Raw genomic sequence first — 17732 nt, 5'->3', positions numbered from 1 at the left:
GCTGCATCTCTCTTGCTTTCCTCTTCCCCAGCATCTTTCTGACTCCAGCCAGAGAAGGTTTTCTGCTTTAGAGGATTCATGTAATTAGAGTGGGCTCACCCAATCCAGGATAATAGCCTTGTTTTACAGTCTGTAATCTTGATTACACCTACAAAGGCCCTTTTGCCACACAATGCATTGACAGGTTTTGGAGATTGGGGCATTGACATCCTTGGGGAAGGGTGTGTGTGTGTGTGTGTGTGTGTGTGTGTGTGTGTGTGTGTGTGTGTGTGTGTGTGTGTGTGTGTGTGTGTGTGTGTGTGTCTGTTATTCGGCCTATCAAATAGTATGAATTGGAAATTTAACTTCTTTTCCAGATATTTCACCAGTTGTGCCAACGGATTCATTCTTTCTCTATTTTAAAAGCTACCTTTTTCACACATGGAATTCTTTTATAGTGTATGTTTATTTCTGGATATTCTGTTTTGTTCCACTGATCTGCTTGCTTTCACGTTAGTATCAAACTTTAAAAATTAGTTAAGTTTTATGAATACATTTTAAAATGTTAGAGAAGGTTTTTCTCTCGATACTTTTCTTTTTGTTAAGAATATCTTGGCTATTCTGTCTTGTGTATTCTGAGATGAAATTGAGAATTCTTGCATTAATTTCTTTAAATATCCTGTTTTTTAATTGGAAGTTTGTTGAAAATACATTAATTAATTTAGAGAGGATTTGATATTTTATAATAGTGAATTTCTCCAGACAGAATAATGTTGAGTATTAAAAGTTAAAATTCAAGACTGTTTTTTTGAGTAAAGTTTTATTTGTTTTTTTCCATATCAGTTTTGCAACTTTAAGAGTGCTAGTGGCTATTTCATAAGGAGATTTTTTTTTAAAGTTTCTATGAGAATTTTATGCATAATATATACTTACATTTTTTTAGTTAAAATTTTTATTACTCTGTTTTTTCTTTGAAAATCTGTGTCTGTTCCCTCAGGCTGGACAGATACAAGGTTTTTGTTTCTGCTTATTTGGGTTTTTTTTTTTTTTTTTTTTTGTCCTGTGTTAATTTAAGCCTGCAAACATCAAATTGTAAAGCAGTGTAAATATAACTGACTTCCCAGGAGTCCTGCTTCTGCTTTTCTCCACATAGTGACATGTTCCATTTGTAATCGAGAATTTAACAAAAAACATGCTTTGAAGTACTGGTTAGTTGCAGGACAGGAGTGAGTCAATCTGAGGTGAATCGAGTCTTAATATGAATATCAGGGGAAACAGGACTTTCAATTGGCTGTATTGACAGGTCTGAACAGTAGGGATCAAACTTGAATAGTGGACTAAAACTATTCTGTCCCCCTCAGACAGAAACCAAGCTGCTTCATGAAATCACGTCAGAACCTTTCCTTCTTTACGCTTGCTTCGCAAGGTCAGTAACAGCTTAATTGACTTGTATCTTGCTTTTGCACATCTTTGCTCTGTTTAAGGGAATAAGTAGGATGGAAACTTAAGGTTGCGTATGTATGGGGAAGCTATGGAACAGTGAGCTAGTTTCTAGTTGTACTACTGCGGTCACTAAACGGAGGATATATGGCAACCTGTGACCCCACGTTCTATGCCGAAATGTGGTACAGAAGTAATTCCATGAGAACTTAGCTCCTGATGGCAGATATTATTCATCCCAATGTGTTAGATGTTGTGTGGGATAGAAAGACAGCACGGTGCTCAGAGGTGGGAATAAGATAGTGCAAGGAGCGTGGAAATTGCACCCCTTCCCCCAAGAGAAAAAGAAAGAAAAAGAAAGAAAACAAATTGGAGTCCCCAGAAAGAGTTCTGACTTTCGATATTTATCCCGGACTGTCTGTACCCGCCTTCCTGTGGGGAGCAGGAAGGAGTCGGTTTTAAGAATTGCTGTCTCTGGCCTCAGTCTGGAATTGTCTCTACACCCAGCTTTCCAGAGTTGATCTTGGATCATCCACTAATTTGGGGGTGTTTTGAAGGGATTTTAATTAAAAAAAAAACCACCACCACCAAAAACCAAAAAAAGTAAACACATTTGCTGTTAGGATGTCAAGTCATACCCAGATAAGGGATAGGAGAAAAGTGTCTCTCTGCCACTTTCAGCTGCTCCGAGCCCGCCCCAGTTTTCAGTTTTGCTCCTACAAGTCAGTTATAGAAAACTTCATGTGTATATATACAATGGAACTATAATGGAAAAGAATTGAAAAAAAAAGAATAGATATATACATATATATGTGTAACCGAATCACTTTACTGTACACCTGAAACTAATACAACATTGTAAATCAACTATCCTTCGATAACCAAAACAAAATAAACACACACACACACACACACACACACACACACACCCCACACAAAACTACAACAACCTGCATCTGCTTTGTTTCAAACTTGCTTGTTTCAGAACCTCCCCAGCGCATTTGCATTTTTCTTGCATCTACTTCCTCTGTTGTTGCCAGGCAGCCCTGGCCACCTCCCAACAACTGGACCTTGAATCCAGTTCCACGTAGTAAAACTGAGCAAAAGACAACTCTACCCCTGTGAAACTGCCTTTACGTTCTAACCTTTTAGCTTTAGCTCCGCTGACAAAACTGAAAGTGCAGGGGTGTGATCGCTCCGTGCCAGCAAGTGTCCCACTCTGAGGGGTCTGACTGCCTGCTGACCATTTAGCCTCTGCCTTGGCTCTTCAGAGTAGAGTCGAGCTCCCAAAGTCAGCCCATCTACGTTTGGATTCCAGCACTACCACTGTCCCTGGGACTATGGCAAGGCGCTTACCTCTCCTTGCCTCAGTTTCCCCATATTGTGTCAAATGGGGACACAGTCAAGCCTACCTCCTGGGGCTTCTTGTAAGAATGAAATGACGTGATGTTGTAAAGCATGTAGCAGGTGCTAACTACATATTCGTTCTCAAGGGTATTGGCATTATGGTAAATTATTACCACTTGTATTTAACGGTTTCATCCTATAAATAGACTGCTCACTTGTTAAAAAGAAGACTCAATAGCTGAGCCCTAAGTATTCGAAGGCAGAGATATAAAGCATTCTCCCCTGCAATGCGGATGTAACTGTAAATAAATCCTACTGAGAAACAAAAAGCCTTCCCTGTGGTTGGCAATCTCCCTTTCCCCTGTCACGTGATTGCACCAAGAAAAAATAGAGATGTATGTGGATGAATACATTTGATGTCTACTCACATAATGTTAAGAGCTCACTCTTGGTTTCTAGAGGAGTATGAAAAAAATTTCTGATGTGAATAGTTTTTATTGTATTTGTAAATACAGTGGAAAGGTTTTGTGTTTGAATTCTTCAATTAAGCCCTTAAAGAGTCTCATTTTAATAACATTTATGGTCTGATTATGAAGGTGGCACATTCTTGGGCAACTGGAAATTCAGAAAAGCACGAGAGGAAGATTAAAACCCTGCCTAATCCCTATGGTGTGGCTGTTAACATTCTGGCGTGTTTTCAATACATTAGATGTGTTTAAAATTTAATTTGGGATTATACGCCTTTTTATGTAGCCCATATCTTTCATTTACTAACTTAGCCTATCATTAAGTGTTCTTTTACAACATGACTTTAAAAATAACTGTGTGGTGTTCTACCATATGGATCTTGTACAACTAATTCAAATCCGTTATACATTATGGAATATTTAGGGTTATTTCTGGTTTTTCACTGTGGCGAACATCCATGAGGCTAAAAATATATCACCAATGTAGTATATTTACCCTGTAAGCAGGATACGACCGCTCCCACCATTTGGGGTCATTCTTTTAAGTATTTCCCAGTGGTACCTTGTCATTTTAATTCTTTATTTCTTTGCTTACTAGTGATGGTGGACCTGGGTATCCACTCTCCATGTATTTAGCAATTACTTGTATTCCTTTGTGAATTTTCTGTTTAGGGCCTTACGCATTTTGGTCAGGGTTGTTGGTCCTTTCTTGCAGTGAAAAGGTATTTATAAAAGAGGGGTATCGGGAATTCCCTGGCGGTCCAGTGGTTAAGACTCAGCGCTTTCACTGCCGTGGGCCTGGGTTCAATCCCTGGTCGGGGAACTAAGATCCCACAAGCTGAGTGGTGTGGCCAAAAAAAAAGGGGTGGGGTATTAACCCTTTGTCAGTTGCTACAGCCATTTCCTTTTTCTAGCTGTCCAAAAATGGCCAGTTTAAAATTATTTATTGGACACACTGGCCTGCAATATTTGAAAGAGAAACATGTTTTTATTCTCTATTCAATCAATTCTTTAAATTTTTTTCATGTTCTACTCTGTCATCTCTGTATAAATGTGAGCCATAAAATTGAGAGATTATTTAATGCAAAGTCTAGGTGGAATTTCGTATTCTGACTTGTTTAGCAATCACGTGCCTCATTCTGGTACAGCTCTGCCTGAGGAACGCAGGAATGCAGTTCAGAAGCCCAATAAGCTCATATGGGTTTAAAATAAGCCCCCACTTCTATCTGCTTGAGTCTGCTTCCCCAGCCCCAAAACTCCTCAACAAGATTTGAAATAAGAACAATAAGAATTATTCTCTATCCAAGAATTGTGCTGGTCGAGAAGGCCTTTTTTAATTGTATGACCCCACAGGTGCAGGGCCTATGCAGCCACCTGAAGTGTCCTCATTTTTAAGACCCTCCCTACTGCCTTGCCTTTGCTGCTGCCGTCTTGGGAGGAGAAAATTCTAAGGGACATCTCTTCTGACCCCTACCTTTTTTTTGGCCACAGCGCGCGGCGTGCAGGATCTTAGTTCCTCCAATAGGGATCGAACCTGTGCCCCCTGCAGTGGAAGCACATAGTCTTAACCACTGGACTGTAAGAATGAAATGACGTGATGGAAGTCCCTGACCCCCACCTGTTCCCTGCGTCGTTGGCAGCTGCTTCTCAGGGCTCTCCAAGGCCTCTCCTCTCCACTACCTTGGTTCAACAAACACTTGCTGAGGCCCATCAGGTGGGCAGGGCTCCAGGCCCTTCTCTCCAACCACCCAGGCCACACCAGAGAGAATCAGTAACAGCCTGTCTGAGTCTGGCATTCAAATTCATTACACCACAAATATTTAAGTACCCGTTCTGTGTTAGGCCATAGCATTACAAAATAAATAAAACAAGAGTCATGAAAGAGGCAGGTGCTTCCTGGGGGATGCAGACAGGTAAGCAGGCAGTGGCCGTCTCAGAGACAAATACTCTGAGGCTTATTTTGCTTGTGTTTTTAGGAAGAGAGGAGGGTGGGAGAGGCAGTGGTGGTGGCCCCGTGTCCTAGCCCCTTGAGGCCTTTAGGACTGTACCTCCCCTCCCCTTTCCCTCCTTCTAAGAGAGTGGAAGGACTGTCAACTCCTTGTATGAGTAGGTGATGCAGGACAGGGTCAAGGGCAGAAACTTGGAATTGGAGTCAGAATCAGGGAACGCCATTAGCAGATCCTTAGGCAAGTGACTTGAACCTCTTTGAGCCTCAGTTTCCTCATCTGAACAGTGAGGACAGAGCCTCCTTCTGGGCTGCTGTGATGGGTAAATCAGAGAGTAATACTAGTGGCGGTTATGGGAAGAGCTGCCACTAGCTGCCAGCTTTATGTCGTCTTGTGCATGGAAGCAGCCTCCTTGCTCAGAGCCAGCTGGTCATTAACACAGAATAAATGGAATCATTCTGGCTGCTGCTCCTGAGGTCAGAAGAGAACTGAGGAAGAAACCGTCTCATCAGAGCAGACACCCAGTCTGGTTCCCGGGTGGTGAGGGGTGTGGTCAGGGTGTAGCCTAGGCCGGTGGGAGGGGCCAGGATGAACAACCTGCCTCCCCAGACTCAGCGATGCAGATGTGGAGGGGAAGGAGGCCTGTTCAGGCGGGCAGCCAGCCTTTCCTCCGTCTCCTCACAGGATGGACCCCACAGCTTACGCTGAGCTGTTGAAAGAATCTGGCAACCAGGTTTTTAAGAATGGGAACTTCTCTTTGGCCATCAGAAAGTACGATGAAGCCATCCAGATTCTCCTGCACTTATACCGGTGGGGGTAAGTGTTTGGATTTTCTCCCTGCCTTTTGTTTGTTGTTGTTGTATTTTTAAGTAAACGGGGACTCAGGCTCTTACTCTTGTTTTTTTCTCATTTGTTATCACACCACCTAGTTTCTGTTTCCTTTCTCCTTCCACTTTCTATTTGTCTTCTCTGCAGTGTTAGCTCAGAGACTAGAGGAATTCAGGAAACAGAAAGTGAAACTCAGGGGACTGTTGATGAACATCACAAACTTCCCTTCTGTCTGGTTCCAGGATCAGAGTTCCTGGGATGACTGAAGCCCCCAAGCCCCTCACTTTTCATTCATTTCATCTTGTTTATCCATGCCATCAACCCCCTGGCCACAGGGCACACCACCAGGAACTAAGCCTCACCTCTTCCCCTGCCCCTTCAACTTCTAGCAGACCTGTTCCCAAACATTTCAGGATCACGACTGCTTACAGGCAGGACCCCAAAGAGCTTTTGTTGATGTAGTTTGTAACTATCAATAAAGCCCGTATTAGAACTCAAAACTGAGAAACATTTAAAATATGTATTTATTCATCTTTTTAAAAATAGCAGTAATAAACCCATGACATGTTAACATAAGCAACATTTTTATGAGAAATAACTATTTTTCAAAATGAAAAATTTGGTGAGAAGAGTTTTACATTTTATATTTTCGCAAGTCTCTTTAATGTCTGTCTCAATGGAAGATATCTGTCTTCTCACATCTGCTTCTGCATTTAGTCTGTTGTGATGCCACACGCCAGGTAGCCTCTGGAAGATTCCCTATCCACGTGTGAGAGAATGAGTGTGAAAAAGGCACACACTGTCTTGGTATTAATTGTATTAGTTTTCTGTTGCTGCTTTAACCAATGACCACCAATTTAGTGGCTTAAAACAATACACATTTATTATCTTACACTTCTGGAGGTCAGAGGTCCGAAAGGAGTCTTACGAGGCTAAAATTAAGGTGTCACCAGGGCTGGTTCCTTGTGGAGGAGACTCCATTTCCTTGCCTCTTTTACCCTCGAATGGCTGCCTGTGTCCTTGGCTTGTGGTCCCTTCCTGCATCCTCAAAGCACATCATTCCAGTGTCTGCTTCTGTCGTCACATCACCTTCTCCTCTGCTGTGGCCGGCTCCCTCAGTCTCCCTCTTATAAGGACCTTTGTGATTGTATCATAATCCAGGATAATCTCCTCCTCTCAAGATCCTTAAATTAATCCCATCTCCAGAGTTCTTTTTGCCATAAAAGAAAACATTATTTGACATATATACACTAATATGTATTAAATGGATAATTAATAACCTGCTGTATAAAAAAATAAATAAAATTCTAAAATTCAAAACAAAAAAAACATCCTTTGGAAACCATTATTCAACCAACTACAATTGTGAAGATATTTTGACCTTGGGAACTACTTGAAATGGTCTTGGGGACCCCCAGAGGTTTCCAGATCATACTCTGGGGACAGCTGTAGTAGAGGAAGCAGAGGTTGGCATTTGTAGGGTGTATGCAGCCTAAACGTGTACCGGGAAGTGGCACTGAGTTGAATTCCCGACACATGGCTCCCACCTCCTCCCTCCTTGGTGTCTACACTCCAGCTGGACTTGAATTGACTGTAATTGGCCTGAGCCTGTGTAGTTCTGTCATTCTGCCCCCTCTTGGTTCAGGTCAGAGCTTTGTCAGAGCTGGGCCTAGAGCTCCTCATTCGGGGGAAAACATTGACCTTTCTTGAAAAGGTAATGTTGTGTCGTGGTTGTGGCCAAAGACTGACCACACTGTGAGTACTCAGATCTCAGCGCCACCACTTACCAGCTGTGTGACCACTAACGGGACACCTGCCTGCACCCTCACATGTTGCCTGTCATGGGACCTTCCTGACACAGTTCCCCGTGCCCATCACTGCCTTCCTGCTGCTGCCAGCTGACATAGGGGTTTAGGGACTTGTGGTTAACTGAGCAGGTGCTCTCAGGAGAAGGGGACTGAGGGAAGCAGGATAGGGCAGGGATGGTGTCTCCGCTGGAGTCAGCTGCAGCCTGATCCCCTGGGGAGCTCTGGAGCCGGAGTTTTACTGCAGAGCTGTCCCACTTTGGGACAAGGAGGCTGACCTTTTAATTCCCATGTCAGCCAGTCACCGGTCGTAGGCTGTCCGGCCCCAGGAGTTGTCCTAGGGAGTGGGGCTGGATTAGTCAGCTCAGGCTGCAGTAACAAACTACCACTGACAGGGTGGAATAACAACAGAAATTTATTCCTCACAGTTATGGAGGCTGGGAAGTCCAAGGTCCGAGTGCCGGCCAGTTCAGTTCCTGGTAAGTGCCCCCTTCCTGGTTTGCAGCCAGCCACATTCTCACTGCATCCTCGCATGGTGGAAAGAGAGAACGGAAACCCTCTGCTGTCTCTTATAAGGGCACTAATCCTATCGTGAGGGACCCACTCTCCTGACTTCATCTAAACCTAATCACCTCCCCAAAGGCACTCTCTCCAAATACCATCACTATGGGGGCTGGGGCCTCAACGTATGAATTTGTGGGGGGAGGGACACAGTCCCTAACGGGGGTGTAACTTTCTGGGGAGAGGGCAGCTCCCATTAGGCTGAGGATAAATCTCTGGAGAACGGGGCGTCAGGAGACCCTAGCTGTAGCCAACACTCATTCCTGCTGGGGTTGGCTGCACTGGCCAGGGTGTCTGGGCTGGACACATGGCGTCTACTACACTGTGGCCACGGCTCCATTGTCAGTTACCCTCTGACAGCCCCACTGCTTCTTCTGTGCTTCTGGGTCCTCATCCTTCACTGAGAGGGAGTGATGGGCAGTGAGAGGAGCCGGATACACCAAGCACTGCGGGTAGGGACATAGTAGAGGAGATTTTTGCTTTGCTGTATTTTTGTGGGTATCTGTATTACCTAACTTTTCTATTTGTATTATTTTTACAGTTAAAGTATTCAATAAAAAAAAAAGAAGCATAAGCCTTGCTTTTCCACCTTGTGTGTCTTGAATTCAACAGCACTTGGGCTTCTGTTGACCTGTTATGGTATATTTTGTGTTTTGCTTCTTGCAGCCTGGTTTCAGCACTAACCTTGCATCTGTGTGACCCCCTAGACCCAGGCAGGAGGGGCCCTGCCCTGCCAGGCTTTACAGGCCTGCTTTGGCCGTCCTCCAGCTGTACCCTCCCCACAGGTGGGAGTCTGGGGCCAGGGGCTTTACCCAGCCAGAGCCCTTGCCTCCTCTTTCGTCCACACTGTGGGTACCAGGCCCCTGGAATTCCTGTCCATAGACCCTGCTCCTAGGGCCTACACAGGCCTCTTAGCCACAGTCCATTCTTTGGAGCGCTGTCCAAGGTCAGGAGTGTGGACAGAGCTTGGGATTGTGTCTTCTGCAGTGCAGGATGAAGGCTGAGATGGAAAGAGAAGAGGGAGTGGGCAGGGGTGCCAGCTTGGCCCACCCTGCCCTGACAGTGCCTGTGTTCTAAATTTGAAGCTTGCCTTTCAGTTATTATAAAGTAGAAGGCTAAAAGATATTTTATTGAACATCTGTAAGCTTGAGTTATGGGCTTCAAATACTTAGACTAGCACTGTCCAATAGGACTTTCTGTGATGATGCAAATGTTCTATAGTAGAGAATTTGGCTATTGAGTACTTAACAGGTGGCTAATACAACTAAGGTACTGAATTTTAAATTTTATTTAATTTTAATTAATTTTAATTTAAATGGCTACACATGGCCTGTGGCTACTGTATCGGACAGGGGTTAGCCACATGGTGTGAGGGCCTCCTTTTGCACTCTGGCCCCGGGTCCTGCACGCACTTGGGTGGCCCTGCCTATGTAGTAGAACAGTGTTCATCCTGCATCTTTCGCAGGGCCCGTGGGGACAGTGTGGTCATGTGTTCTGATGAGCTCTGCCTCCGTGCATGTGGGGTGGCTCCCACGGAGTCTGTTCTCTGCGAGGGCTCGGTGGGAACGCCCATCCTCTCCGTCCTTTCGTAGCATCTTCTCCAATGGTCTCTAAAGGATAAAAAGACCTGTGGAGATCAGTAGGAGGTAGACCCAAGGTGTTGAGAACATTTGTCACGAAAAGATAGGAACAGGATTTGGGAGTGAGGAAGGGAGACTGGGGCATAGCAAACATCCCAGGCTTTCCAGGCTATGAGGGTCAGATGTCATAGGCATCATTGGGACACTTCCTGCTGAAACCCTATCACGATGGCAGCAACCAGCACCAGAATGGTGGCCTTCAAGGTTCTGTATTTGCAGGATGAAAGAACTATTTACCGACCACCAGTTTGTCCTTTCTCACAGGGTTTCCTCCAGGGACTTGGCTGTGCTGCTGTGCAACAAATCCAATGCGTTTTACAGCCTCGGGAAATGGAACGAGGCCTACGTGGCCGCCAAGGAGTGTCTCCAGTGGGATCCAACCTACGTGAAGGTATGGTGACCGCCAGACACTGCGGCTGCTGCCTCTTCCTCTTAGTCTGCCTCCTTCCCTTCCTTCTTTTTGAAATGGAAATGCTAGGAGTGCTTCTCATTCAACTCTCTTTGCACTTAAGACAGATGTGCACAGAGCATGCGTGCTGTATCTGGAGAAGAGCAAGAAGGATGGTGGCCAAGTGTTGAAAGGCATTTGCAGGGGAGAGCGGAGCCGGGCCTTTTGGCAGATGGAGTCCAGTGGAGATCCTGGTGGAGCTCATTTTGTTCTGATGTAGTTGCACCAATATTCGTAGTCTGTTCACGTTCTTTGCAGTTTGCAAGTTTCACTGTCTTCTTTGTGGCCATAAGAATTCTCCGGGAGAGGGGATTTATGGCAATCTTTATTTCTTGGAGTTTCTGCTTCTAATCAGAGAAGGGAGGCTCCAGGAAGGCTCCTTTCTTTCTTTCTTTCTTTCTTTCTTTCTTATTTATTTATTTGGTTGTGCTGGGTCTTTAGTTGCAGCAGGCGGGCTCCTTAGTTGCGGCACGTGGGCTCCTTAGTTGTGGCAGGTGGGCTCCTTAGTTGTGGCACGCGAACTCTTAGTTGTGGCATGCGAACTCTTAGTTGTGGCATGCATGTGGGATCTAGTTACCTAACCAGGGATCGAACCCCAGCCCCCTGCATTGGGAGTGTGGAGTCTTAACCACTGTGCCACCAGGGAAGTCCCAGGAAGGCTTCTTTCTGCATCTGTTGAATCTCAGATGCCTTCAGCTCAAAAGAATCCTTATGCCAAAGTGTCACATTTTAGGGTGATGTATTCTGATCCCCTTCCCCTCCCTCCAAAATAAAAGGTGAAACTTAGAACTGAGGAAGGCAAAGAAATGGGAAATTCTGTACCAGCTTGCTTGGTTGGGGGGGAAAAAAAAAAACCACCTTTTTTTCTTTCCTTTTTCTGATTGTTATCTACTGTTTTAGACTTTTAAATGACGGTGGAAACAAATCAGTAAATAATCAGAGATTTGGTATTAAGTGGAATTTCAGGTGCTTGCTTTTTTATGAACCCAGTTGGTGAACACCTTGTGTTATCTTAGACAGAAAATTGTTTTGGTAGCTCTTGATACTGATTCATTTTGATGGTTAAAGTGGGGAAAGCAGTACGAATCATTTTGTTCCTTCTCAAGAGTTTGACAGTTTGTATACAGGCAAAACTGACCATTTTCTTGTATTAATCATTGTAATTTTCCTCTCTCTCCAGAAACCAAAAAAATTTTTTGGCCTCTGGTGTATGTTGCCTATAATGTGGGGCTGGGTAAACCTCAGTGCTTGCCATTACCATTGGAAATTGTGTTTACTTTGATTGAAAGGAGCAGGGAACAACTCCTGTGCTGACATGACATCTTATTCTTTTCCAGAACACTGTATTCGTAGGATTGGTTTCATTCCTCCCTTCTTGGCCAGGCTGCGATTTGAGGCATGAATACCTAAACCACACATGTCATTGGAACCAGGCCCGCTCCCTCTCTCTGGGTCCAATGTTAGATGCTGTACATGTCATGGACTCGAAAGGGATTATTTTCTTGCCAGTTAAAAAATGGCAGGAGCAATGTGGAAATCCTGTATCCAGAGCTTGTTAGAAATCTGTATGTACCTAGAAGTCAGACTCCTGCAGTCTGTTTCCTCACAGCCTCAATCTTGCCTTCAGCAGCAGGTCAGAAGAGATGCGGGTGTGTTACGGTTTTGCTTTTCTTCGTTGCAGGGATACTACCGAGCTGGTTATTCCTTGCTGCAGTTGCTCAAGCCTTATGAAGCTGCTCACATGTTTTTCAAGGGTCTGCGACTCGTGCAAGTCAACCAGGACCAGACCCAGTTTGCTGATTTCTTGGTGGGAGTCTTCACCACGATGGGCAGTAAGTCAGGACTAGGGGAAGCCCGCCCTCTTTCTTTCTTTTAAAGTGCTTGTGATTTCTTTGAAAGCCTCCTGGGGTCTCAGGTTTCTGGGGAGATAATTACAGGGTGTTTTTCTTTGTGGCTTATTTATGTAGCTTGAATGAAACTGGTTTTTACACTAGAAAGCACATGGGAAGCTTTGTTGACTGGGGCCTTTGTGAAAACAACTGGGTCTTTTTGCACAAATCACTTAAAGCTGTCCCAATTTTCCAGTTTTGTTTCAGGCTTATTAAGTTTTCTGTGTTGCTAGCCATAGGGATTTCCCTACTTATACTACGTGTTTTACGTGATTTTTGCATGTATCTCTCCAGTGTGTCAAGAAAATGTTCCTGTTTGCTATGAAAACAATCTGAAAAGGCTGAGGGAGGGGCCTGTGGAAGCTGACAGTCTACGAGGGACACACCGGGTTGGGCGGAGGGTGGCGGTTTGCATCACTTATTGGGTTATTAGTCTGAAGACCTGACCCGTGAGACGGCTTTGTCAGTGGCCTGGAATTGGCAAAAATAGACGGTTATGAAACACAATGTAATATGCTCCCTGCCAGGGACCAAGGAGCTCTTTCCCTGGTTATCACAGCGCAGTCTAAAGTTCTGCCAGTGGTCAGGCTGTTGTTTCCAAATACTGTGTTTGGTCAAATTTAAGATTGCACTAATTTAAGATGCACCACTAATTTATGTTCTGCCGTTGAGACAGCGTTGATAGCAGCACACGCCCCGATTCTAGAGATGGTAGAAGGTGAACAACGGCACACGTTAGAATTGCTGGAGAACGCTCTCAGCTTCGAAATGGGGAAATTACTGCTGACGATAGACTCAACTGATATAGATCCAGCTCTTCCCATTGCAATTGTGGGGAAGCAACTTTTGTGGTCTGTGGATGGGATCCTACAGATTTTTGGCAAGTTCGGCACAGAGAAGGGGAGAGAGCAGTGTCAGGCAGTGGGTGGGAAGGGGTTAGAGGTGGGCTCAGCTGTGTCTCCCGGCAGAGAAATAAGTGTCCAGACAGGTGCTAATGGGTCGCAGCTTTCCCGTCAGCCTTTTGCCGACAGTGACTAAAGCCTGCTTCCCTTTCCTCTGAACCTGATGGCTTGACCCATTCCCTACACTTCTTCATTGTCCTCTGTGTCTTTTAAAAGCCACTGTTCTGTCAGAAGCCAGGCCAGAGTTATGGGAATTCCAGACAACTGTCTCTTGGTGACTGCCCCTCTAAGAAATCTGGATCCTGAGGGGGGGCAGTTAACAGGATTTCTTAGGGTAGTGCATCCCAGACTTTTCTACCAGAGTATACCTGTTTGGAGGATGAATGTTATGCCCATGGCCCAATTTCTAAATTTTGAAAAATGTATTTATGAAAATTGTGTATCCTTTTTATACAATATATGTTTGTTTTGCTATTTACTCATTTTTGGAAATTGATAATCCTAAAAGAGGTGCCATGTTATTCTGGCCCCTGACCTGTCGCCTTGGATGTTCTCATCCACGAGTTTGCAGGGTCATGAGATGCAAAAGGCCACTAGCTTGAAAGAGTGCAAATTGACTCAAAGAGCTGCTCGACCTGGGTTCCCGTCTTGGTTTTGTCACGAACTAGCTGCACGATAAGCCACGAAGCTTGATCTCATTTCTCATAGTTTCTCACTGTTGGATGAAAATGATATTTGTCACCTTTCTTAAAGGAAGTGAGTTTTATAACTTCCCTTAAGCGCCCATTTCCTCCTCCATATATGGAGGTAATAGGCACTGCCTTATTGGTTTGTTTGAGGGATTAGTATAACACCCATCAATGGGCTTGGCAAATAGAGAAGCTAAGTGAGGGTTAGGTCACATTATGCTGCCTTAGGGGACTGACTTTCACTCAAACTTAAAATGATTACCACTTCAATTATATAGGATTTTATATACTTTGAAAAGGCCCTTCTTTTTTTATTTAAAGTTTTAAAAATTTTTATACAGTTTTTAAAGGTTACTTTCCATTTACAGTTATTAAAAAATATTGGCTATATTCCCTATGTTGTACAATACTTCCTTGAGTCTATCTTATACCCAGTAGTTTGTACCTCCCACTCCCCCACCCCTATATGGCCCCTCCTTTTTTTTTTTTTTTTTTTTTTGGCTGTGCCACGCAGCTTGCAGGATCTTAGTTCCCTGACCAGGGATCGAACCCTTGCCCCGTGCAGTGAAAGCATGGAGTCCTAACCCCTGGACCACCAGGGAATTCCCAGTTCTCTTTTCTTTTTTTTTTTTTTTAAAGAGCCATCTGTTGTTGTTGTTTTTTTTTTAATTTATTTATTTATTTTTGGCTGTGTTGGGTCTTCGTTTCTGTGCGAGGGCTTTCTCTAGTTGTGGCAAGCGGGGGCCACTCTTCATCGCGGTGCGCGGGCCTCTCACTGTCGCGGCCTCTCTTGTTGCAGAGCACAGGCTCCAGATGCGCAGGCTCAGTAGTTGTGGCTCACGGGCCCAGTTGCTCCGTGGCATGTGGGATCTTCCCGGACCAGGGCTCGAACCCGTGTCCCCTGCATCGGCAGGCAGATTCTCAACCACTGCGCCACCAGGGAAGCCCCCTCTTTTCTTTTTGATATCTTAAATTTATCATTTGTCTATGTGTGGTCTTAATTGGACTACCTTTTCCTAGATGTTCTAGACTTTCCCCAAGTTAAAATTTCTAAATTCTGGAACTTTCTTTCAGGTGACCCTGTTGTTTTGCAAAGCTTCTTGCCCTGCTTTGATTATATTTTCACTACTGGATTCTCAACTGAAGTGTGGCAATCTGTAATAGAAAAGTTGGCAAAGAAAGGATTATTGCATGTAAGTGAAAGGAGATGGCTCTCTTGTGGGGAAAGTACATTCTTGCTTAAATGATTTCTTTCTGCTGGCACTGGGGGATTATAATTTAGTACTTGCTTATCTTGATGCCAAAGTAACTTTTAAACTTTAACCTCATTAAAGATGGAAAGTCACTGAGATATATTAGTTCGCCAGTTTCCATTTTTTTTTTTTTTTAATTTTATAGCTACTTTATTTATTTATTTATTTATTTTTGGCTGTGTTGGGTCCTCGGTTCGTGCGAGGGCTCTCTCCAGCTACGGCAAGTGGGGGCCACTCTTCATCGCGGTGCAGGGACCCCTCTTCATCGCGGTGCGCGGGCCTTTCACCATCGCGGCCCCTCCCGTTGCGGAGCACAGGCTGCAGACGCTCAGGCTCAGTAGTTGTGGCTCACAGGCCCAGTTGCTCTGCGGCACGCGGGATCCTCCCAGACCAGGGCTCGAACCCGTGTCCCCCGCACTAGCAGGCAGACTCTCAACCACTGCGCCACCAGGGAAGCCCTACCAGTTTCCATTTTTTAAGCTAGGAAAAGTTTGTGGCAGCCTCACTCTTTGCTGTGTCTCCACTGTCATCAAAGAAGTGTAAAGTCCAGATGCTAATGGTGATGTGGAATGAGGGAAATAAACAATTGCCTGTTCATCTTCATAATCCTCTTTATACGGCATTTGCTAGCCAGGGCCTGATAACGTGCCTGTGCTTCTCAGAGGGTTGCTGTATGACTTCAAGGGACTGTTACCCTCAGGTAGCAGCAAGGCTGTAGGACCTGAATCCAGAGCCAGGAATCCATAGGATGGAGGAGCCCAGTGGACTGTGGAAACTGGGCTTCAGTGCCACACAGGTGCCTCCGTGAATCCAGATCCTCCCCAGTCTAGTCTGGGCTAATTCCTTCCTCTCTGAGCCTCATTTCCTCATTTGGAAGTTGCAGGATATAAACCTGTTCCCTCCCAGTTGAGGTGAGGATTAGAAATAGTGGACCAAAAGCACCTGATAATAATGTTCATTGAGGGTTTACAGTGTGCCAGACACTGAGCCAAAGGGGTTTTATAACACCTGGCACCTGTATGCTCAGTGCCCAATGAGTAGTAGCTGTCATTGACGGCAGCCTATAAGCGCTCTTGAGAATGGGCTGGCCCAGGCTGGGAGTTTGGTTAGAAAGGGCCTGCAGGCTTTTTAAAGCCAGGCAGTCCAGAAAAGTCACCAAAAGCCAGGGCAGCCTGTAAGGACTCTGGACCCAGGAAGGCTGGATGACTGTAGGATACAGGATTCTTCGGTTTTTGAGAAGGTCACGGGTGCTATTGGGAATCTAATGAAATCGATGGGACTCTCTTTGCACACACACATACACACAATTACGAGTATAGCTTCAGGGAGTTCATGGGAACCCCCTAAAGTCTGGCCACGGGCTCCCAGAAGCACATCCCCATATTACAGTCTCGAGAACGTGGCAGTGAGGGGGCGGAAAGCAGGCTGCACTCTTGGGGAACCAGGAATCAGAAATCCGGGGCCCTGTTAACAAGAAATCTGGGATCTTCTCTTTTCCGATAAGATGAGTAAACTAAGAGATCTTTCTAGCTTTATTTTAAAAAGTGCTAAAATTCTGTGATTCCAAGTGTTAGGGTAGATCTGTTAGTGGGAGGCCCTAGGCCTCATTAACAGGAAAAGAGTTCCATTTACAGCCCCCAGGAAAGAACCTTTTACGTCCCCTCTTCCCCACGTGGGATGAGCGTGAATAGAGCTCCGTAGTCTGTGTGGAGAGGGAGGGAGTGGGAGCCCAGTAGCTCCTGACGGGCTATCACCCGGCCACAGAGGCCCAGGAATCCAGCCCAAGTGGTGGTCCCGTACCCTACCAGCAGTGGAGCCTAGGCCATTTTCAAACACTGCAGACGGAGGCACCTTATAAAAGCCAGGTCAGCCATCAGGATTGTCAGAGCCCTGAACCTGTCATCTGGGAGAGTCTGGGCAGTGGGGTCTGTTGAGGGTGAGCAGTTAAGAGTGGGCATCAAAGTGAAAGAAGCTGGAAGCAAGATGTAGCCATAGACTGAGTTCCTGTGGTGCCACGCCCACCGGCAAGAGCATACGTCAGGGACGTGGATTCTGAGACTGGGTCTCCAGTCATGGCCATGCCAAGCCTAGAACTCCTGGACCAGCTGGCGTACCTGGATGATCCCAGTAGGGGCCTCTCAGGATTTGCTCTCTGTGTGACCTAGGGAAAGTTGCTTAACTTCTCTGGGATTCAGTTTAGGTTTAACAACAGACTTTCTGAGAAAAAAAAAAAAAAGTTCTGATCTGCGGCATTTGCCACTTCCTGTAGCGTAAATTCTCTCGATTTCAATGGCCAATTTCAAGTCGACTGGAGGACTCAGATTTGGGAAGAGATGTGCACAGTGAGCTCTCACTTATAGGAGCTGCCCCAGCACACCACTCGATAGGGTCTCATGGACCCCAAATAGCAGTAATGTGCTAAAGAATTAATCGGGATGGGCTGTTTCAAAAGGATTTGATTCTTCTACTTGCTAAGCTTTAAGAACTTTGCAGGAAATTACTTGTTTACCTCCCTGCCCCTGTACTGTCCCAATGCTG

General features: G+C 45.2%; 1 protein-coding gene across 4 annotated transcripts in view; it reads left to right on the top strand.

Moving 5' to 3' along the window:
* The window catches only part of TRANK1 (tetratricopeptide repeat and ankyrin repeat containing 1), a 93815-nt gene that overhangs the window by 21414 nt on the left and 54669 nt on the right, over window positions 1-17732 (top strand). For 2 of the 4 annotated variants that reach the window (XM_057554886.1, XM_007191481.2), the window contains exons 3-7: window positions 5864-5995; window positions 8241-8291; window positions 10278-10404; window positions 12143-12293; window positions 15016-15134. In XM_057554886.1, coding sequence (XP_057410869.1) covers window positions 5865-5995; window positions 8241-8291; window positions 10278-10404; window positions 12143-12293; window positions 15016-15134 — 579 coding nt within the window. In that variant the 5' untranslated portion in view covers window position 5864. Of the gene's footprint in view, window positions 1-1340; window positions 1406-5793; window positions 5996-8240; window positions 8292-10277; window positions 10405-12142; window positions 12294-15015; window positions 15135-17732 lie in introns of those variants that run through there. The other 2 variants (XM_007191482.3, XM_028168869.2) reach the window with 2 other exon arrangements.

The sequence above is a fragment of the Balaenoptera acutorostrata genome, chromosome 10 (assembly GCF_949987535.1).
Source record: "Balaenoptera acutorostrata chromosome 10, mBalAcu1.1, whole genome shotgun sequence".
Taxonomy (NCBI): domain Eukaryota; kingdom Metazoa; phylum Chordata; class Mammalia; order Artiodactyla; family Balaenopteridae; genus Balaenoptera; species Balaenoptera acutorostrata.
The sequence above is the reverse complement of the archived record's forward strand: the minus strand, read 5'-3'. Positions and strand labels throughout refer to the sequence as shown.